The sequence below is a fragment of the Xyrauchen texanus genome, chromosome 18 (genome assembly GCF_025860055.1).
Source record: "Xyrauchen texanus isolate HMW12.3.18 chromosome 18, RBS_HiC_50CHRs, whole genome shotgun sequence".
Lineage (NCBI taxonomy): Eukaryota > Metazoa > Chordata > Actinopteri > Cypriniformes > Catostomidae > Xyrauchen > Xyrauchen texanus.
The window spans coordinates 20,218,157-20,238,454 of record NC_068293.1 but is presented as its reverse complement, the minus strand read 5'-3'; the positions used below and the strand labels follow the sequence as shown (position 1 = coordinate 20,238,454).

The window sequence follows — 20,298 nt, the reverse complement described above, 5'->3', positions numbered from 1 at the left end:
CACTACGTTGCACTTCCATTTCCTGGACTCACTTATTATTATTCTTATAAATCTCACACGTGAACTGCCTAAATACAAAAAGCACATTACATGCCCCACCAGAGACAGAAATCTATCGGCAGTTACTGCCAAACTTAGTTATCGGTAAAATTCTCTATCAGTCGACCTCTAATGCTGCTAACTGATCAGCCTGCTTATTTAGCATACGGCTAACATATTAAATGCTAGCTCAGTATACCAGTAGACAATTTTCCTGTTAGTTTAGCATACGGATAACTGAGTAGCATGCCAGAAATGCTGTTTTGATTATGTGGTATGAGATATCGCAGCTTAAATATAAGATAATAGACATGTATCATTTATTTCAGACAAAATACCGGACAGTGGCAACAATAAATATCAATCATGGTTGCCGGTTTTTATTTTAAAACCCTGTATATACAGTACTGTGCAAAAGTTTTAGGCACTTAAAATGTTTCACAAAAACATTTGTTTTAAGAAGGTTATTTATATCTTCAGCTTTAGTGTGTCAATAGGAAAAATAAATTTTAGACTTCCAAACATTACTTTTGCAAATAGAAATATTAGAATAGAAGAAGGCGCTCTGCAAGAGATGGCATTGCTCCTACAAAGCCCCCCACGGAACGTGTCAGTCTGAGATAATATAAAGAGACAGAAGCAATTGAGAGAGCATAAATAGATTTCCAAGAAACGGTACATCCTATTTGCCAACAACCAAGAAAAGCTGTGTCCAGTAGAACTTAGGAAAATAGGGGCTGTTTTAAAGGCAAAGGTGGCCACACCAAATATCTCACTTTCTATGATGGGTAATTTATTAATTAAATGTGATAATTAATTCAGTACAATTCAGAAATCAAAAGGACAAAGGTATCTTAATTTTTAAATAAACTTATATTGAATTTCTTTTAACAAGTAAAAAACCTTTTAAAACCAAAAGTGTAATGTGAAAAATCTGTGGTGATATATGTATATTTACAACCAAGCAAGGGTAAGTTTAGTTGACATACATGCTAACAGAATGATAAATAAAATAATAACAAATATTTTTAGTATGTTCACTTTCCCTACAATCCTTTAGTTACACAAGAATATTTGTTTCAGGCAGTATTTTGTCTGTTTAGATTGCTTTCTTGCCTATAGAATTGCTTTACAGGCAGAAAATTCTAATATTCTCCACCACAAGGCTTGAAAGTACCACTCGCTATACCATTCTGCTGACTAAGGCCTTTTTAAACAATAGGAATACAAATTCTTTGGGAGTCCATATAGTATAAATAAGGCAGCGGGCTGTTTCAATGACAAGTTTGGAACAACCACAACTGCAGCCATGCACGGAAAGGTAAGCCGAGAGTAAAGGATAACCATACCTTCAACACTTAGCTTATAATTCGAAAATACATGTTTTAACTGTTTGCTTTTCTGTTTTAAAAATAACATCTAATCAGCTCAAATAAAAACAGTTAGCAATTCTCAGTACAACAGTCCTACCTTTTTGGATAATTGGATATTTCTTTCGGTAATGTTTCATATTGTGCTGCTCTTCTCACTGATGATAAATAGTAATCCAGTCAAAATGTACCATATTGTGTTTTCCTAGGTCATCTTCTACGAGGACAGGAACTTCCAGGGGCGCTCTTATGAGTGCATGAGCGACTGTGCCGACATGTCCTCCTATCTGAGCCGCTGCCACTCTTGCAGAATAGAGAGTGGCTGCTTCATGATGTATGACCGTCCCAACTACATGGGAAACCAGTATTTCTTTAAGAGGGGCGAGTATTCTGATTACATGTCTATGTTTGGAATGAGTGACTGCATCAAGTCCTGCCGTATGATCCCTATGGTGAGTTCCATTAACATTTTGATGTGATTGAAATTAATCGATTCACTTTTAGAACAGAAAAAAGAATATTCTATTTATATTCTTTTTTTTTTTTTCATGTACAGTACAGGGGATCCTACAGAATGAGGATCTACGAGAGGGAGAACTTCATGGGTCAGATGTATGAGCTGATGGATGACTGTGACAACATTATGGACCGCTACCGCATGTCTCACTGCAATTCCTGCCATGTGATGGATGGTCACTGGCTCATGTATGAGCAGCCCAACTACAGAGGCAGGATGCACTACTTCAGGCCTGGAGAGTACAGAAGCTTCAGCAATATGGGTGGCATGAGATTCATGAGCATGAGGCGTATCAATGATTCCTATTATTAAAAAGTGAATTGTACTTACGTCACAAAATTGTTGTTACTTTACAATAAAGCAGTTTTGAACTAAAAATCCTTTTGCATTTTTCTGTTTATCAATTAATTTTGATATTCTTGTTGTTGTATGGTACCTATTGCTTTCACCTGTGATTTGTGGGGGACAACAAATTTAATTGGGTTTTGTATATTAATACAAAAGCAAATGTAAAATTAAACAATATTTCTGAAGTCCTTCCTACTGTAGTTATAACTGCAGTAATTATAGATTGGTCTCACCAGATGAAAGTTTTGCAGAAAGTTTCTCTTCAGATAGCCTTTTACAAAGTTTCCAATGTACATTTATTTTCTTAAGTTTTAAATCAATCTATAAGTTTTGAAAAAATATCTAACATAAATCATTGGTAAACTATTATATCATAATATAACCAAGAGTTGTATTAGCGTATCATGAATTCTTGGTATTAGTGTTTCGATAAATGTATTTCTCTACAACACTTAACATTTTTAAAACTTTAATGCTACTTAATGGAGCAATCCACATAAAAACTACCCCATGAGTTAAACACTTGCTGATTACATAAAACTATTTTATTAAATATAATCTCCTTAGGCTTGAACTGTAGATTATTATATTTTATTTTTCAGTTTTCAAGATGTAGGCTAAAATGTTTTATTGATCTATACATTTTATTGATAGCTTGGTAAAATGCTATTAAGCAACTAAATGCCATCTGCTTATAAACAAAGCAAGTTGAACCCCAAGTGAAGAATATATATTTAAATGATAACAGAATTGTGTGATTTAACATGGATCATTCTAGACATGACTTTTGAATTCCAAAATTACAGCTACTAACATTCAAACTAAACAAAAAATGGCTTCAAAGTTATGTACATCCCTTAATATGAGATTGTGTAACTGAAGGCCTGCTAGAAGGGTTCAGCAGAGACAACTCTAAATGAGTGTTCTCAAACCCACCCGTTACAAATAAAACGCTTTTACTGGTTAATGAATCTGACAGAATCTTCCAATTCATTTGTGCTGTTGAGGGATTCACTGGAAATTTTAAAGGTCCTGGTTGAAGCTCAGATTCACTCTTTGCTTGTAAACAACAAGGAATATAGTCTTATTGGGTAAAAGTTTTACCGCAATTTGTCTGTAGACTGATGAAGTCATATAGAATTGGGAATTATTAAAAAATACATACAAGAATAAAGATAAATATCAATGAAAGGGAAAAAATAAGGCCTGTTATGCCAGCAGAGCCAGATAAGTTCACCACTGGAGTTGAGTATGGTCATTGTTTCAGACATGAGAATGGACATTTACGCATCCAAAGAAAACAGAAAATTAAACAAAGGAGCATTCACAGGAACCAGAACAATGGTAGAGTCAAGGATATGGAATCGTGAGCTGGAAAAGAAAACACAGGCTGAAGGCAAGAACCCAAAATCACGGATTGAAGTTAAAAAATTTGGATAGGCAGAGACTCTGCGGGCATCTGAAAATAGAGACAGAAACAGTGAAATAATTATGCGAGACAGGAAATAGAATAACAGATAAAACAGATTAAGTTGATTTTAGTATTGGAGAAATCGAAAAAGGATTTGGTGCCAGGTAAGAAGGAACCCTCTTTGAGGTGAGATTCCCAGGCAGCAGAACAAGATTCTACTAATGGGAATAGAACAGCTGCGGGAACTGGCAACATAGTTTGATAACAATTTGTTAGAATAGCAAAATATGGTGAAATCGCATGACTTTGTTCATACGAAAACTTACGACTTATACGCTAACTTTAGTGGGAAATAAAGACTCAAGTCTGAGCTTCCGTGGCATGTTCTCTTTATTAAGCACAGAGAACAAACTGCACACCAACACATAGCCTTTTATAGATTACAGAACAAGAATTGCCTTTGTTCTAGAGGCTCCTAGCAATTTCGACCTTGAGATTTAAAGCAAAGCACGTATTTGTTCCAGCAGCTGTTTCAAGACTCTCACAGCAGTTTTGGAACTCAGGGTAGATAGTAGTGGTCTCAACATTGTCTTCATGTAGTGACCCATCAGTGACACAGCTTGGGCCGAATGCCCTCCTGGTAGGCTCCCCTGCCAGATGGAGGACAGGTTTTCCACCATGGCCCAACCAGTGTTGGCCTTTCCATCCACATAGAATCGGGGACTGTCCACTAAGAACACCCACTCTTTGAGTAACAGAGACGGGACCTGATGGGACTGACAGGGTTTCACGATCTCCAGAGCACGTAGGCCAATCGAGTCCGCATAATAAAGGGACAGAGTCAAACTCAAGGCCGAGTCCATAACAAGTAGAGTCCTTGTCGAGTCCGAGTTAATCCATTCACGAATCTGAATTAAAATTGTAACCGTAAACTCAAACACAACCTCAATATATTAAGTTTATTTGAACCTTCACAACTTAGAAAAAATATTGTTTATATAAATGTAACAAAAAAACCTCTGTTGAATTTAATATGTATAATTTCTGATTAGTATTCTACTGAACTAACTTCAAAGTGGTTTAAGAATTAAAGAATATCCTTTAGGTGTATGTAGAAAAATCTCTGGGGTCTGAGGGTATTTTGGGCCCTGGAGAAGTTTTGACATGCCTTGACATTTGTGCTTTTTTCAGTTGCTTAAAAACATATTAATGGCTAAAGTCTGATTACACTGTATTCAGCACAAACTGGGCTACATTAATATGTGAGCAACATGTATGTACAGGTTTGTATTTTTGAGAAAATAATGTTTATGCATGGTTTTTGAAAAAACTAAAATTTTAAGTCACTGAAATAAGGTCAGATAACACATACTAAACATTTGTCCACAAGACTTTTGAGAACTGGATCTTGTAGCCTAGAGTTTTTGCTACAGAAGTATGTGAAAACCATCCTGATCATTCATTCATACAAAACAATATAGTAATTTAACTTTTGTAAGACAATTTTAGTGTTGAAAGGTCATATGCGAGGAGGCGTGAATGATCATGAATATTCACTGTATTTCACACCCGAGAGACAAAAGACCCCCCCCCCCCCCGGGCCTATCAATGAGGGATAGAGAATGAATGTGAGGAGACTTAATGATCAAAATCAAGTTTTAAGTTAAAAGAAGTAATCTGACTATATATATTTTCTTAACATAAAGACTTCACTTAATTTTAGACCTACACTACCATTTAAAAGAAGTCTCTTCTGCTCACCAAGACTGGATTTATTTGATCCAAAATACAGAAACAACATTGATATTCTGAACTCTTTTTACAATTTAAAAGAACAGTTTTCTATTTAAATATATTGTAAAATACAATTTGTGATCAAAGCTGAATTTTCTGCATCATTACTGCAGTCTTCAGTGTCACATGATCCTTCATAAATCATTATAATATGCTGATTTTCTAATATGGGCATATTTAAAGTGCATTTTACTAATTTAACCCTAACACATATTTGCAAGCACAAGCTTTGTTGATGATAATGAGGCATTATAAACACTAGATAAAATATAATCTAAATATTCATATTATTTTTATATCATATTACATACTATATATATATATATATATATATATATATATATATATATATATATATATATATATATATCATACAGCATACAATTTAAATACCTGCTTTAGCCGAAACAGCATTTAAATATAACTAAATCTTGCTTATTAGGACATATTTCAAATGTCAATACTCTGAATCCTGGCTGGTAAGTCTGTAAACAGTCCCACTAGTAAAATATGTACATGTGTAAATAAAATAGCATGTCAGCTAATGAAAACTAAATGACTTACTCATCCAAAATTGTATCCTCGGCTGGATCAAGTCTCTCTTCAAAATACAAACATTCATCGGAGTCCCACTCTTCTTCTGAGGAAAATGTTAACTCTTCCATACTATCCTGGAGCTTTTTCGCCTGTGTATCATTGCAAACGTGCAGAAAAATGAATGAAATGTGTTTCCAACCTCACTGTCGGGGGCGTTTACCATTTGCATTGATCGTATGATCATGAGCGTATGAATATAGATAATTAGATAGACCTGTACATCACTTTGTTTCAAACAGATTACATTGCAGGAGAATATTTGTTTTAAATTTAAATTGTTTTATTTAAAATTAGACATTTTAAGCTTTCTTTAGACATAGGTTTCATGTTTGTGTCATAAGTATTCGGAGAGTTTCAGTTCATGAAATATGCTCGTGAACACAGAGACTGTTGAAAGCTCGCTCTTTTTATTTTCTTTTTTTTTACAAAAGCACAAGGTTTTGTTGTTATTGTGAGTGTACACAAATAAAAGTAGACCCTTTATAGTCTCTAATGATGTCTTACACTTATCTGTATACCCAAAAATGACTATTGTAAAATAAAGAAAAGTATTGTAAAAATGAGTATTGTAAGTTGTTTCTGCTGTAATGATGAAAATATCCAACAGGACACGCCGGCGCGTCCGTCAACCCCAGAGGGTTAAACACACTTCTTATTGCATTCTGTTGACATTTCAGTTATTTGTTGCTTTTTCTCCTCCACTCAAACATAGACTAAAGAAAGTGAAAGCTGCATCAGTCATTACGACCAAGGTTATTATCGTTTCAAATTTTTATTTAGTTTTTATTTCTTCTTAATTTTCAATTTATCACTGACCCTCACACTCTTGTCCCGAGTGAAACACACTCAAAGCAGTGTACAGCCTGCCAGGGCTGCATCTGAAAACTGGAAAATTCTGCCTTCGGAGGCTGTATACATGTAGAATGAAAATAAGGTGCTTTTCAAACTGTACTGAGACCAGTTTCTTTAAGAGATCCATTCATTCAGAACACTGTCGGTTAACCCATTAATTGATTAGGCAGTTAACTGCCTACCTTTGCATAGCCACTACTGAAATAAAATTCTGTCATTGTGGTAAAACTGGTATTATTGTTTAGTTGGGAACTTGGCATGGAGAAACATTTAAGTGTAAGTCATCAGTCAGTATTGCATTTCTTTTTACCTTATTTTTGGATGAGGCCTTGAAGAAACTGAATGTAGTCATATGATGCAATTTTAATACTGTAATACTTGGATTGTTTTACTGTTTCAGGGTTCCCATGATCATGGAAAACCTGAAAATTTCAGGGAATTTGACTGTTGTGTTTTCTAGGCCTGAGAAAGTCATGCAAATTAATTAAATATAAAAAAATTATATTGAAATATGGAATAGTTTTGTAGTTATGCTTGGCTCTAAAATATTTCATCAGCACATTGCACTCCTGTTGTATTCCAAGAAGCCTCTATTTACATTTATTTAATGCAGGGCCATCCTTAGGATGATGCAACCCAGGGGGGCCCCACGGTGATTGGTCCTACTGCTTCCAACCCTGGTGCAACCGGAAATTGCTATTGTAGGGGTCCCGGACCCACGAACACTACCAATGGGGACACAAACACTCTCCACCATCAATGCTTCAAGGCACTCCTGCAAGCCAAGGTGGAGGACCGGTGGGTGTTCCAAAGTTTGCTGCCACATGGGGTACTCCAGCAGCGACACAGTCTGCAGGACCCCCACCTCAGATCACTCTAGCCAAGATGGCCCACCATGATGATCCCGAAGCATTCATTAAGTTGTTTGAGCAGGCCGCTGCGTGGTCAGCTAGCCCCAGACATAGTGGGTGGGACGCCTGCTGCCGCTATTGTCGGGGGATGCCCAGCTCTTGGTCCAACAACTGCCTGTGGCTAATCTTCTGGAGTACCTGGTCCTGAAGCAAGCCAACCTACAGTGTGTCAGCCAGAACCCAGAGCAACATCATCAGCGATTCCAGGTGCTGACCTGTGGGAAATTCAGCTGCCCATTTGCCTTCGCCCAGCAGCTCCGAGATACCTACTGTAGGTGATTGCTAGTGGAGGGCCATGACGCTGAGGAGATTGTCATCTTGGTGATGCTGGAACATTTTATCGACTGGCTGCCCAAGTGGACCGTGGGTCCAATGCCACCACCCGACATCGCTGGAGGATGCAGTCTGGCTGGCTGAGGACCACTTGATGGTGTATCCGGGATACAGCCAAGCTTTTTCTCTCTCTCTCTCCCTCCCCTCTGCCTACTCCTGTTCCTGCCCCCTGGAGACAGGTGTTCATTCCCCTGAAACCCGCTCTGACGACCCAGGGGGTTACGGGCCTTTCTACCACCCCTTCTGAGTCTGTTCCCCTTTCCCGCCTGGTGGGATATTTTGTGGCCATAGGTGCAGGAGGAAAGTCTGGGCTGGCGTGCTGGCGCTGCAGGGAGCCAGGCCACTTCCAGGATCATTTTCTGCAGACGGAGTTGGGAATGTTGGTCCAGATTCCCGACACGCCACATACCGCCCCCAACTGAGCAGGGAAGTACCAGATACATGTGAGTATTCAAGGGGGTACCTATCAGGCCTTGGTGGATTCAGGTTGTAATCAGATCTCACTTCACCACTGCTTGGTTCAAGGTGAAGGTGAGGTGTGTGCATGGGGACATTCACGAGTACCCTTTAGTGGCCATTACTATTCAATTTCAGGGGGAAAAAACTGAACTGATGTGGCGGTTAGTCCTTGTCTCACCCATTCACTGATTTGAGAACCATTGAGATAAAGGTACAGACAGGAGCAGTCTGGCCACGTTGTCGCGCACCTACAGTATATGTTAACTGTTAATAATCATAGGACATTCTTTAAAAGCTCACACAGCTAATGTTATTTTCCATTTAGTAGTTCATTTAACATGCTATGATAACATGTAAACTAACATGCTTTAGTTATATAACATGTTATAGTAACATTATATTTTTTAGCATGTTTATTATTCTGTTTATTGTAATTCTGTTAGCTTTCTTATATTTTTTTTTACATTTATTGTCAAAAGGGAGACTTTTTTACACATACTTCAATAAAATAAATGGTTTCAAGTTTCAATTATAATAAAGTGTTTGCTCAAAAATAAATAAATATATAAAATAACCCTTCTGTTTTCACTAATAATAGTAATTGTGTAATACCGTATACCGTGATACTGTGAAACCGTGATATTTTCTGAGACAGTTATCATACCGTGAAAATCTCATACCGTTGCAACCCTATTGCATATCCGTATTTTTCAGTTATTAAAGATTGATTGTATTGAGTGACGACAAAGGAAGATACATCCTAACCGTTCATTCCGAAGAGCATTTCCAGACGGCTCATCATAATCGGATGGCAGGTCACTTAGGGCAAGAAAAAACACTGAACCATCTATTGGGCCATTTCTATTGACCGGGCATCAACGGGGATGCTCGCAGATGGTGTGTGGCATGCTGTGAATGACAGCTGGTTAATCCGCCGGCCACGGCAAGAGTGCCATTGTGCCCCCTTCTGTTGATTGAGGTCCCCTTCGAAAGAATTGGAATGGATCTTGTGGGGCCATTAGAGCAGACGGAATGCAGGCATCACTTTGTGTTGGTTCTGGTGGACTACGCAACACGATATCCAGAAGCAATGCCTCTGCGTAACATCTCAGTACATAGTGTTGTGGAGGCACTCTTCAGAATAATCTCCCGAGTGGGGATTCTGAAAGAAAACCTCACTGATCAGGGCACAACGTTTATGTAATGTACACTATGCGAACTGTATGAATTATAGGGATTATATCGATTCGGACCAGCTTTTACCACCCCCAAATGGATGACTTGGCCGAACTATTTAATCAGACACTAAAGAATATGATTCGTAAGTTGTGCACAAAGATGCTCAAAATTGAGGCAAGTGGCTGGAGCCCCTATTATTTGCATTACGAGAGGTCCCACAAGCCTCCACGGGGGGGACTACTCAAGGATGCGATAGAGCCTGTCCCTCCAGCTGAGATGAATAAGGGTCTCTACAGCCCATACATCATCATACCCAAAAAGGCAGTAGGTTGCGGCCAATCTTGAAATTCAGTGGAGAGTGGAGGCTCCACCCCCAGGTGGTCCAGCTGATTTGGGTCCGATTCGGCATGGCACAGGTAGATCTCTTTGCCCAGGACAATTCTCAATGCCAGCTCTGGTACTCCCTGACAGAAGCAACTCTTGGGACAGACGCAATGGCACACAGCTGGCACCGGTGCTGCGTAAGTACCCATTTCCCACATTGAGCCTTCTTGCACCGGTGCTCAACATGTGCAACAGCATCGGCAGTCGTCAAGCGATCTGTGGTCTAGTTCCGGAGAAGCGTGCATGTTTTTTTGTTTGTTTGTTTGTTTGTTTTGTTTTGTTGTTTTTCCCCTTTTTTCTTAACATAAATCATTCCATTAAATTGTACATAAATATGTTCAATAAAATGTAATAAATAAATAAAATAGACCCCAGTAACAATAACATTGAACCCACAATGTGAGCAAATGAGCTCTACAGCAAGTTAACAAAGGGAGAGAAAAAGGAAAGGGAAAAAAGCATCAGGCAGGAGCCAATGGACAGACAACAGAACAAAAAAACCCACTCAGGATGCATCAGAAAAATGCACGATGTGCAGGCAAAGTTAGCGGCTCACTCCAATGATTTAATGAAGGCCATAGTTTGTTGTGGTCGTGTAAAAGTCTTATGCCCATCCTTGCCATCAATTCTCAGCTTAGCCGAATAGAGCAGTGTGAAGCTTACCTTCTGTTGGTGCAGCAATTGTTTACACTCTTTGATTACATCCCGCTTCACTTGAGTCGATCTAGCAAAGTCTTGGAAAACCATGATGTTTTGGTCCTCCCAGCACAACTTGCCTTTATTCCTCTGTCTGCCGACCGCAAGAATCTTGCCAAGATAGATCGGTGTCTGTCACCCGCCTGGGGAATCTGACTGAGAGCTCTGTGCATGTACTCTATCTCGAGCCGGAGGCCTGCTGTGTCGATCAAATTCGGAATAAGCCTGTCCAAAAACTTCTCTATATCCTAACCTTCCTTTCCCTTGGGGATTCAAATGAAAAGAACATTATTACATTTGCTGCAATTTTCCATATCCCCTACTTTTTCCTATGCCCGCTCTCAAATCAGCCTTGGAAGCAGGTGGGTTAGCTTGTAGCTCTCGATTTAAAAAATGTCAACATTCTGCCCTCCTAGCACAGTTTTACAAACAAATCTAATATAGTTTTCACTGGTAAAAATTGCTTAAAAAGATAATTGTTGCAAAGTTTAAGCAGAGCTCTCATTTAAGTGACCAACCCTCACATAGCGTCACGTGACTCCCCTTTATAAAGGATGATTAAGGAAAATTTGATTATGCATTTGTTGGAATACTGAACAGAGGACAAGAGACCACATGCACAACCATAATACACTCAAAAAAATAATTTGAATATTTACACATTTCTTTTTCATAAAATTCTTTTGAATTGAGTAATCTTAAACAAAGGAATTAAGGAATTACAAGGTTGCGAGAGACAAACACAAAACATTTGACATGAGTGCATCACGCAAGAATTACATAGGAGCAATGCAATCGTGACAGCAACCAATAAGACAACAGAATGCATGACAATGCCAAAAGGACGCGCTATACACTCTCACAAAGTGCAAATGGCATCAATTAGCTTTTATTTAAAATAGAAAATAGGGAACGACAGGGAAGGAAACCAACCAACAAATGAAACAATCCAGCACAGAACAGCAAACACGAGGAGCTAACAAAGGGAGAGGAATCAAACAGGTTAACGAGGGACAGGTGAAACCAATAAACTAATAATGATCAGACAAGGAGGCAGGGTGTACAGAGACACGTGGTAATACAGAAACTAAACAAAGCCACGTGCTTTCATAGACACAACATGACAAAGGCAACATGCTCTCATGCCAAATGACAGACAAAACAGGACATTTGTGAGGTTTCGGCCACAAATAAACAGGCCGAAGTCCGAAGTGGCCGAATCCCAGAACAACATGACAACAGATCGTGACCCGGATGCACAGCACAAAGCAAGCACAACTTAAAGCACGCCTGAGGTCACGAGAGACAAACACAAAACAACTGACACTCGTGCATGCCGCAAGAATGACATGAGAACAATGCACTCTACAAAATATGCCAATAACCTACAAAACAAGAGAATGCATGACAGCGCCAAAAAGGATGAGCCATGCACTCACACATAGACTAGACAAGTCACTAAATATGAGTGTCAGAGCTCAGCCCCAAAGACAATAAATTACAATCAACATAACTGGCTGAACTCTGACAGAAATTGCATAAATCGTAAAAACAAACTAACGTATATCTTATAGTATTATACATACTAAGATGATCAGGGCAGGTCAACCCATTAGGCGACAAAAGCAAGCTCCTAGGAAGGCATCGCTTGGGGGGCACTGAGCAAATAAGTATGTGTTCAATCTTTGTCAAACAAAATGTGCCCTGTGTGTTCCTATGATGTGTTGTGGCACCCCCCACAGAACAAATGGACCTTGTACTAAATGCCTTACTACCACACTACTCTTTCTGTTTCTGTTATACCAGTGTTTGGCAAAACACATTTAGAGTAGTATGGATAGTATGCCATTGTGATCATGGTCATAAACTCAGAAGGGCTTGTGAATCAAATTGATGCCCGATGCGTGAATTAATCAATCTTTTGAGTCGGTTCTTCTCAACAAAGTTTTCTAATGTGCAGGCTGAATCGTTTGAAGCTCTTTGTCATGCAATAACAGTTACGGGATGCTTTAGAAGACAGAGAACGAAAACAATGCTGAATAAAGTAAATATTTACTAACAATTCAATGAAACAAAACCTGCAGCTGCATTCAGTCGTTTGCCAGTGATGAAAATCATGTGCGAGTGAGTGCAGCCTGTGAACGACTGTCTACTGACGGTAAAGATACTGTAGGATATTTAGGGGTGCGACATTTAGGAGGGAACTTTTAGAGTGCCCTCATTCTCACAGAATTATATGTAAGGATATTTGGTATGCTAAATTTAGAAGGGAATTTAGGGTCTCGAAATATGTGAGCTATGAACTAAATAAAACTGTCCTTATTGTACATGTACAATATGTACATATTGTAAATGTATAATGGAATTTGTCACATTCGTCAACCATTATAAATTAGATTAATGACAAATAACTAGATTATTCTCCCCCATTAAAATCGTAATACAACGTATCCGCTCACAATTTCTACTGTAAGGAATTAGCTTTAATAAGTGAATTATGATTAATTCACTTATTGGAATTATTTTATTCTCATGGCTTATTGAAAATAATATCATACGTATTTAGGTTCAGATTTGAAACAAAATCATTTAGAAACAGGGATGAGATTATTCATCAAAATATATCAGTCACATCGTTTTTGAACACAGACAAACTTTATTACTATTCTAAACTTAAATCGAATCTAACACATATATACATGAGGCAGGTTGGTGAGAAGAGTGACAGAATGTGAAATAAATGATCAGTACAGTGAAAATGAACTTTATGGAGTCTGTTGACAATACCTGAAGAACCATTTATCCTTCTTTGAGTCTACATCGATTTGCTATCGGATTACTCAAATTATTTAATTAATACACCAGCACTTTGAGCACAATATTGGAGATGTACTTGCGTGTAGTGGTGTTTCCTTGCGTCCTTTGTGTTGCTTGGTTCTTGGCGCTTGGTCGAAAGTTTGTTCTATCTATGTTTTGGACCGCTGTAAGATCGAAGTTATTGTCTGTATGAATGATGAGGTTGGCTTTGAAGCAGGGCGTGTGTGAACCGTAGAGAGTGGCGAGTTTCTCGGGACGACGAGATCCAGAGAAGACCACGAGGGAAGAGTCAGAGCAAAGTCTGAGCAGTCAGCGGAGCAGGAGAGATGACAGGAGAAACGAGAAGAAAAACGTGTTCTTCCAATTTGGAAACATTTGAACTGAAATTGGCCGCATCCCCTAAGGTGTCCTGCGCCAATCAGAAGTGACTTTTCAGAGTAACATTGTTCGTTGTCATAAGCTTTCTCTGCATATGCCAGTGAACATGTACATACTAAACATATGATATAATATCATGGATATTATACGTGTAGGTAACAAAACATGACAATCCCTGGTTACAAATAATACTGGGTAGGTCCTTGGTTATGCCACATGGATAAAACATTACACACATTTTAAAGAGGTACATCAGGCTATAATCATTAATTTGTCAGTTATACAAGTTACCACAGTTCAAAGAAAATTTCCAGAGCTCCGCCCTCCGAGCTTTCCAGAGCTCCGCCCTCCGAGCTTTCCAGAGCTCCGCCTTCCGAGCTTTCCAGAGCTCCGCCTTCCGAGCTTTCCAGAGCTCCGCCTTCCGAGCCTCCCGAGCTTTCCAGAGCTCTGTCTTCCGAGCTTTCCAGAGCTCCGCCCTCCGAACTTTCCAGAGCGCTGCCTCCAGAGCTACCCGAGCTTTCCAGAGCTCCGCCCTCTGAGCTTACCAGAGCTCCACCCTCCGAGCTTACCAGAGCTCCGCCTCCCGAGCTTCCTAGAGCTCCGCCTTCCGAGCCTCCCGAGCTTTCCAGAGCTCTGCCTCCCAAGCTTCCTAGAGCTCCGCCTTCCGAGCCTCACGAGCTTTCCAGAGCTCCGCCTTCCGAGCTTTCAAGAGCTCCGCCTTTCGAGCTTCCTAGAGCTCCGCCTTCCGAGCTTCCTAGAGCTCCGCCTTCCGAGCTTCCTAGAGCTCCGCCTTCCAAGCTTCCCGAGCTTTCCAGAGCTCTGCCTCCCGAGCTTCCTAGAGCTCCGCCTTCCGAGCCTCCCGAGCTTTCCAGAGCTCCGCCTTCCGAGCTTCCTAGAGCTCCACCTTCCGAGCCTCCCGAGCTTTCCAGAGCTCCGCCTTCCGAGCTTTCAAGAGCTCTGCCTTCCGAGCTTCCTAGAGCTCCGCCTTCCGAGCTTCCTAGAGCTCCGCCTTCCAAGCTTCCCAAGCTTTCCAGAGCTCTGCCTTCCGAGCTTTCCAGAGCTCCGCCTTTCAAGCTTTCCAGGGCTCCGCCTCTCAAGCCTCTCGAGCCTTCCAGGGCTCTGCCTCTCAAGCCTCTCAAGCCTTTCAGGGCTCCGCCTCTCGAGCCTCCCAGGGCTCCGCCTCTCGAGCTTCCCGAGCCTCCCAGGGCTCTGCCTCTCAAGCCTCTCGAGCCTTTCAGAACTCTGCCTCTCAAGCCTCCCAGGGCTCCGCCCCTCAAGTCACTCGAGCCTTCCAGGGCTCCGCCTCTCAAGCCTCTCGAGCCTTCCAGGGCTCCGCCTCCAGAGCCTCTCGAGTCTTCCACGGCCCTTCTCCCCGAGCCCCCTACGGCTCCGCCTCCCGGGCCTCCTACGGCTCTGCTCCCAGAGACTCCAGAGCTTTCTAGGGCTCCGCCTCTCGAGCCTCCTACGGCTCTGCTCCGAGACTCCAGAGCCTTCTAGGGCTCCGGCTCTCAAGCGTCCTACGGCTCTGCTCCCAGAGACTCTCGAGCCTTCTAGGACTCCGCCTCTAGAGCGTCCTACGGCTCTGCCTCCTGAGCCTCCCTCAGCTCCGCCTCCAGAACCTCACGAGCCTCCTACGGCTTCGCCTCCCGAGCCTCCTACGGCTCCGCCTCCCGAGCCTCCTACAGCTCCGCCCCAGAGCCTCCTGATCCTCCTACGGCTCCGCCCCAAGGCCTCTTGAGCCTCCCACGGCTCCACCTCCTGAGCCTCCAGAACGTCCCACGGCTCCGCCTCCTACGGCTCCGCCTCCCGAGCCTCCTAAGGCTCCGCCTCCAGAGCCTCCTACTGCTCCGCCCCCAGAGCCTCCTGAGCCTCCTACGGCTCCGCCCCCAAAGCCTCCTGAGCCTCCTACAGCTCCGCCTCCTGAGCCTTCCTCGGCTCTGCCTCCTGAGCCTTCCCCGGCTCCGCCTCCTGAGCCTTCCTCACTTCGTCTCCTGAGCCTTCCTCAGCTCCGTCCTCAGAGACTTCCAGGCCTCCTGACCCGGCCCCTGTCCTGTGGCCTCCTCCCAGGCCTCCTGACCCGGCCCCTGACCTGTGGCCTCCTCCCAGGCCTCCTGACACGGCCCCTATCCTGTGGCCTCCTCCCAGGCCCCCTGACCCAGTTCCCGTCCTGTGGCCTCCTCCCAGGCCTCCTGACCCGGCCCCTGTCCTGTGGCCTCCTCCCAGGCCTCCTGACCCAGCCCCTATCCTGTGGCCTCCTCCCAGGCCCCCTGACCCAGTTCCCGTCCTGTGGCCTCCTCCCAGACCACCTGAACCCGTCCTTGCCCTCTGTGCCCCCTTGGACTTCCTGCCTGCCCTCTGTGCCCCCCTGGACCTCTTGTCTGCCCCTTGTTGCCTCCTGGACTGCCTGTCTGCCCCTTGTTGCCCCCTGGACTTCCTGCCTACCCTCTGTGCCCCCCTGGACCTCTTGTCTGCCCCTTGTTGCCCCCTGGACTGCCTGTCTGCCCCTCGTTGCCCCCTGGACTGCCTGTCTGCCCCTCGTTGCCCCCTGGACTGTCTGTCTGCCCCTCATTGCCCCCTGGACTGCCTGTTTGCCCTTCGTTGCTCCCCTTGGTCTGTCTGCCTACCACAAGCTTCCCCCCCAGACTATGGACATTTGTTCTTCCTGTTTTTTTTGTTTTGTGAATTTTTGATCGTCTGGAATCCAATCCTTGAGGGGGGGCTATGTTAGGGTTACCTTGTCTTGTTTTACCGTTGCCCCTTTGTTCATTGTTCTCACCTGTGTATCATTTGTAATCATCCTGTCCTTGTGTATTTATATCCTGGTTTTTGGTTCAGTCCTTGTCTTTCGTTGAATGTTGTTAGCCGGTGTGTGTTCCCTGCCTGTATTTTCTGTGTTATGTTTATTTTCCCATTGAGGGTTTTCCTTTGTGTTTTTGTGTTTCAATAAAGTAAAGCTTGCACTTAGATCCGCTCTCCTCGTCTGCCTTCGCTGTCTGCATTCGTAACAGTAACTTATGATACTTTCAACTTATGATACTTTTTTTTTTTTTGGACTTGGGTTTGATTGAAAATTAAGTTCAGACTGAAAATGTAAATACTGGAAAAAACGTGATTCTATGAGACCAGGTTGTTTGATAAGTACTGTAATAACCAAGGAACTGCACATGAGAACATTGATAAAGGGGGTCTGTAGGGTTTAGTTGAAAACCCAACAATTTCTTAAATTGCAATCTGGAGAGAATTCAAACTCTCTACCTATAATATCTGTATAATTTAATGCTCATCTTTGATGACATGTGCCTTGTATGCCAATGATATAAAGAATTTGGCTTCACTGAAACCCTTTCCGAGTTATAGACCTTAAGCAGTCCTTGGGTGTGCTATCTAAAGCTGAACATAAACATAAATTTACTTTGTGCAGAAGGGGCTTATTGACACTTTTTAAATAGTTAATATGCCCCTGCTATTGAGCAATGATTTTTGATGTTTGTGAAACATGGTCTGGTTGGCCAACGCAATGGCGTCCACTATCCAGTGGGCAAGCCTCGGTTTGGAGACAGCTTTCTCTTTCCACTGTCCAACAAAGCAGACTAAGAGCTGCTCAGAGTGTCTAACACCTTCGTGCGATCCAAATAGGTGCGCACAGCAACGCTAAGGTTCACTACCTGATCCCTGAACAGGGTCATAGCCTGGTCGGGGTCTCAGGATGACGTGAGTGTGAAGTTCTACAGGGATTCTCAGCCTCAATGTCTGCTCAAACTTAAAAAAGGCTTCAATCAACTTCAGAAGGCACATGAAATAACTCAAAACATCCGATTCTTCATCACTGAAGCAATTTATTGAAAATCTTTCAGCAACAACTTGATCTTCTTTGCTTATTTTCAGTGCTTAAGTCAGATATTGAGCTTAATAACCTATACAGATAAAATACAAACCATATATAATTATAAATGAGTCACTATACACAGCAATGACAAAAACAATTTTACTAGAAATCACATAAAGTATATATTTACATAGCAGTTCAACAGCAACACTAAATCAAATGCACTTACTGCACATGGCCAGTTAGCATGTTAGATGCTAAAACCGCTAGCATTAACAAACAACTGTTCTTTTCAACAGTCTGTAGTCACTAAAGAAATTAGTCTTTATCCTACCAGTAGCATCTCAAAGTTGATGAACACATTGTGGCATTTCCCATCTGTCCTTGAGCAAACTCAGCATGTGGTTTACTCCAACTCAATGGCTACAATCGTGCAGGTTTTAGCAATCTTTCTCCTTTGGTTTTATAACCAGCAACAACACCAACTTGGGTAGGAGAAGCACATCCACTTTGCAAACAAAGATCCCTCTGCACGCTGGTAATAACACACACCTGGTTCTATGTAATCTGTGCCAGTTTCAATGACCAATCAGCTTCCTTGTTTCTTCCAGGTTGCTATGCGCTCACAATCAATAGTCCCCATTCATTTTATCTCAAATCTAAACTGATTTTATCTGATATAATTTTTCTCTATGTGGTGTGCTAGTGTCGCTGTGTTGTCTAAGTGAATCAACACATGCTTGCTGCGGATCAACGGCAGAAATCTGTGCAGGGCAAGAGATACGGCCAGCAACTCTAGGAGGTTGATTGCCCATTGCACACAGCGCCCCAGCCCAACTGGGAGGCGTCCGTAGTAACTACGATGCATCTGAACACCTGCTGTAGGGGGACTGCTGAGGTTTGTCCAAGGGCTGAATAAGTTACTGCAGGAAGGGGTGAGGGTCTGCGGGATGCGAGTCTGTGGCCAGTGCTGAAGCAATCTCAAGTGCATCAACCCGAGTGGCCCGACCATCGCTGAGGATGCCATATGCCCCAGGAGCCTCTGAAATTTTTTCATTGGAACCGCTGTGCTCAGTCTGAACGAACTCAGGTAGTTCAGCACCGACTGCGCGTGCTCGCTCGTAAGGTGAACTGAATCGTTTAGCCGAGTCGTGGAGGTGGGGCCTTGCGGCAGGGGGAACAGATGGCATCATGTTGGGAAGCGTTGCTTCATCTCGAGGTGTTTGTGCTGAGGAGAGGCTCGAAGCACTTACCTCCCTCCGTGTACATGGAGGCCCGACTGCAATTGCTCGGTGCCTGATCGGCATGAGAACGTCAGTGGTGGGCACTGGCTAAGTGACCCAGAGAGTGAGGAAACTGTTTCCAGTTGCGACAACATGTGTACTGCAGCCGTTGGGGGTGCGGCAAGCAAAGGAAAGGAAACAAAAATTCTCTACCTGGCCCTCCACCAGGGAATGGAGTGGTCTGGATACCAGCTCTGTGGCAGATGTGTCTCTCCCTAGGTTTCCCATCTCTGGAGTGCTTGGGAGCCTTCAGGGTCCGGGATGTGGTCCGTGAGATGGTGGGCATCCGCTTCCTGCGGGGAGCTCTACGCTGGGGCTGAGAGCTGCCTGGGGTTTCACCGCCACAGGGGGACACCCTCGACGAGCATACAAAATGCGGGATCTTGAGCTGTGGCGGGACAAGATGTGTTGAATGGCTGCCATCTGTATCTTCACCTTTCCCTCGGAAGAAGGAGACCCGTGACTGCAACATTCTTGCAGTGATTAATGCCTAATTAGTGACTAATACCAGCCTAACAGTTGTACAGGTTTCAACATGTACCAACAAATCTTTAGATTAAAATATAGAGATGACATTACATTATTACAAAAAAGTTCTAAGAGTCCATTTATCCCTATGTAGCCAAGTGGATACATTTAATTTAATTCTAGTCATAAATTGGACATGGGCCCTTAAGACTAGAGTTTTGTTACACAACTGAGTTTTGTGACACCCCTTGTCCGGCAAATTCTCGGGTTGGAGAAGTGAGAATATGCATTGTGCAAGAGAGCTCCCGGTTTTGTTCATCAGTTGATAATTATTTGGGTAAATATCAAATTTTACACAAAATGCTTAGAAATTGTATTAAATATGTGGTCAGAAGAGTTGCATGTTAAAACACCTGTGTTTGTTATGGATCATTTTTGAAGGATGCATATTGATTGCATGTTTGAAGTTTGACCACGTTAGCATATACGCAAGGACTAGGTATGTAAATTTAGAATTAATCCTATCTCATTTAATGATTTATAGCCCTGTGTATTCTAGTTTACTGAATATTTATTATACATGTTATATTCGAAAACATGTGTTTTGAGTATTCAATTGTTTAAACTGCAATACTT

The 20,298-nt window shown here is 42.3% G+C and overlaps 1 protein-coding gene across 1 annotated transcript; it reads left to right on the top strand.

Annotated features, from left to right (window-relative positions):
* Nucleotides 1-1,270: 1,270 nt before the first annotated feature.
* LOC127659274 (gamma-crystallin M2-like) lies at nucleotides 1,271-2,304 on the top strand. Its single transcript, XM_052149015.1, has 3 exons — nucleotides 1,271-1,360; nucleotides 1,619-1,861; nucleotides 1,966-2,304. The coding sequence occupies exons 1-3, from the start codon at nucleotides 1,349-1,351 to the stop codon at nucleotides 2,236-2,238; spliced, it is 528 nt and encodes a 175-aa protein (XP_052004975.1). The 5' UTR covers nucleotides 1,271-1,348; the 3' UTR covers nucleotides 2,239-2,304.
* Nucleotides 2,305-20,298: the final 17,994 nt, after the last annotated feature.

Excerpts from the sequence above, each read along its gene's own strand:
- LOC127659274 (XM_052149015.1), top strand. Across the intron at positions 1,862-1,965 it reads CCTGCCGTATGATCCCTATG|TACAGGGGATCCTACAGAAT; the intron begins GTGAGTTCCATT and ends TTTCATGTACAG.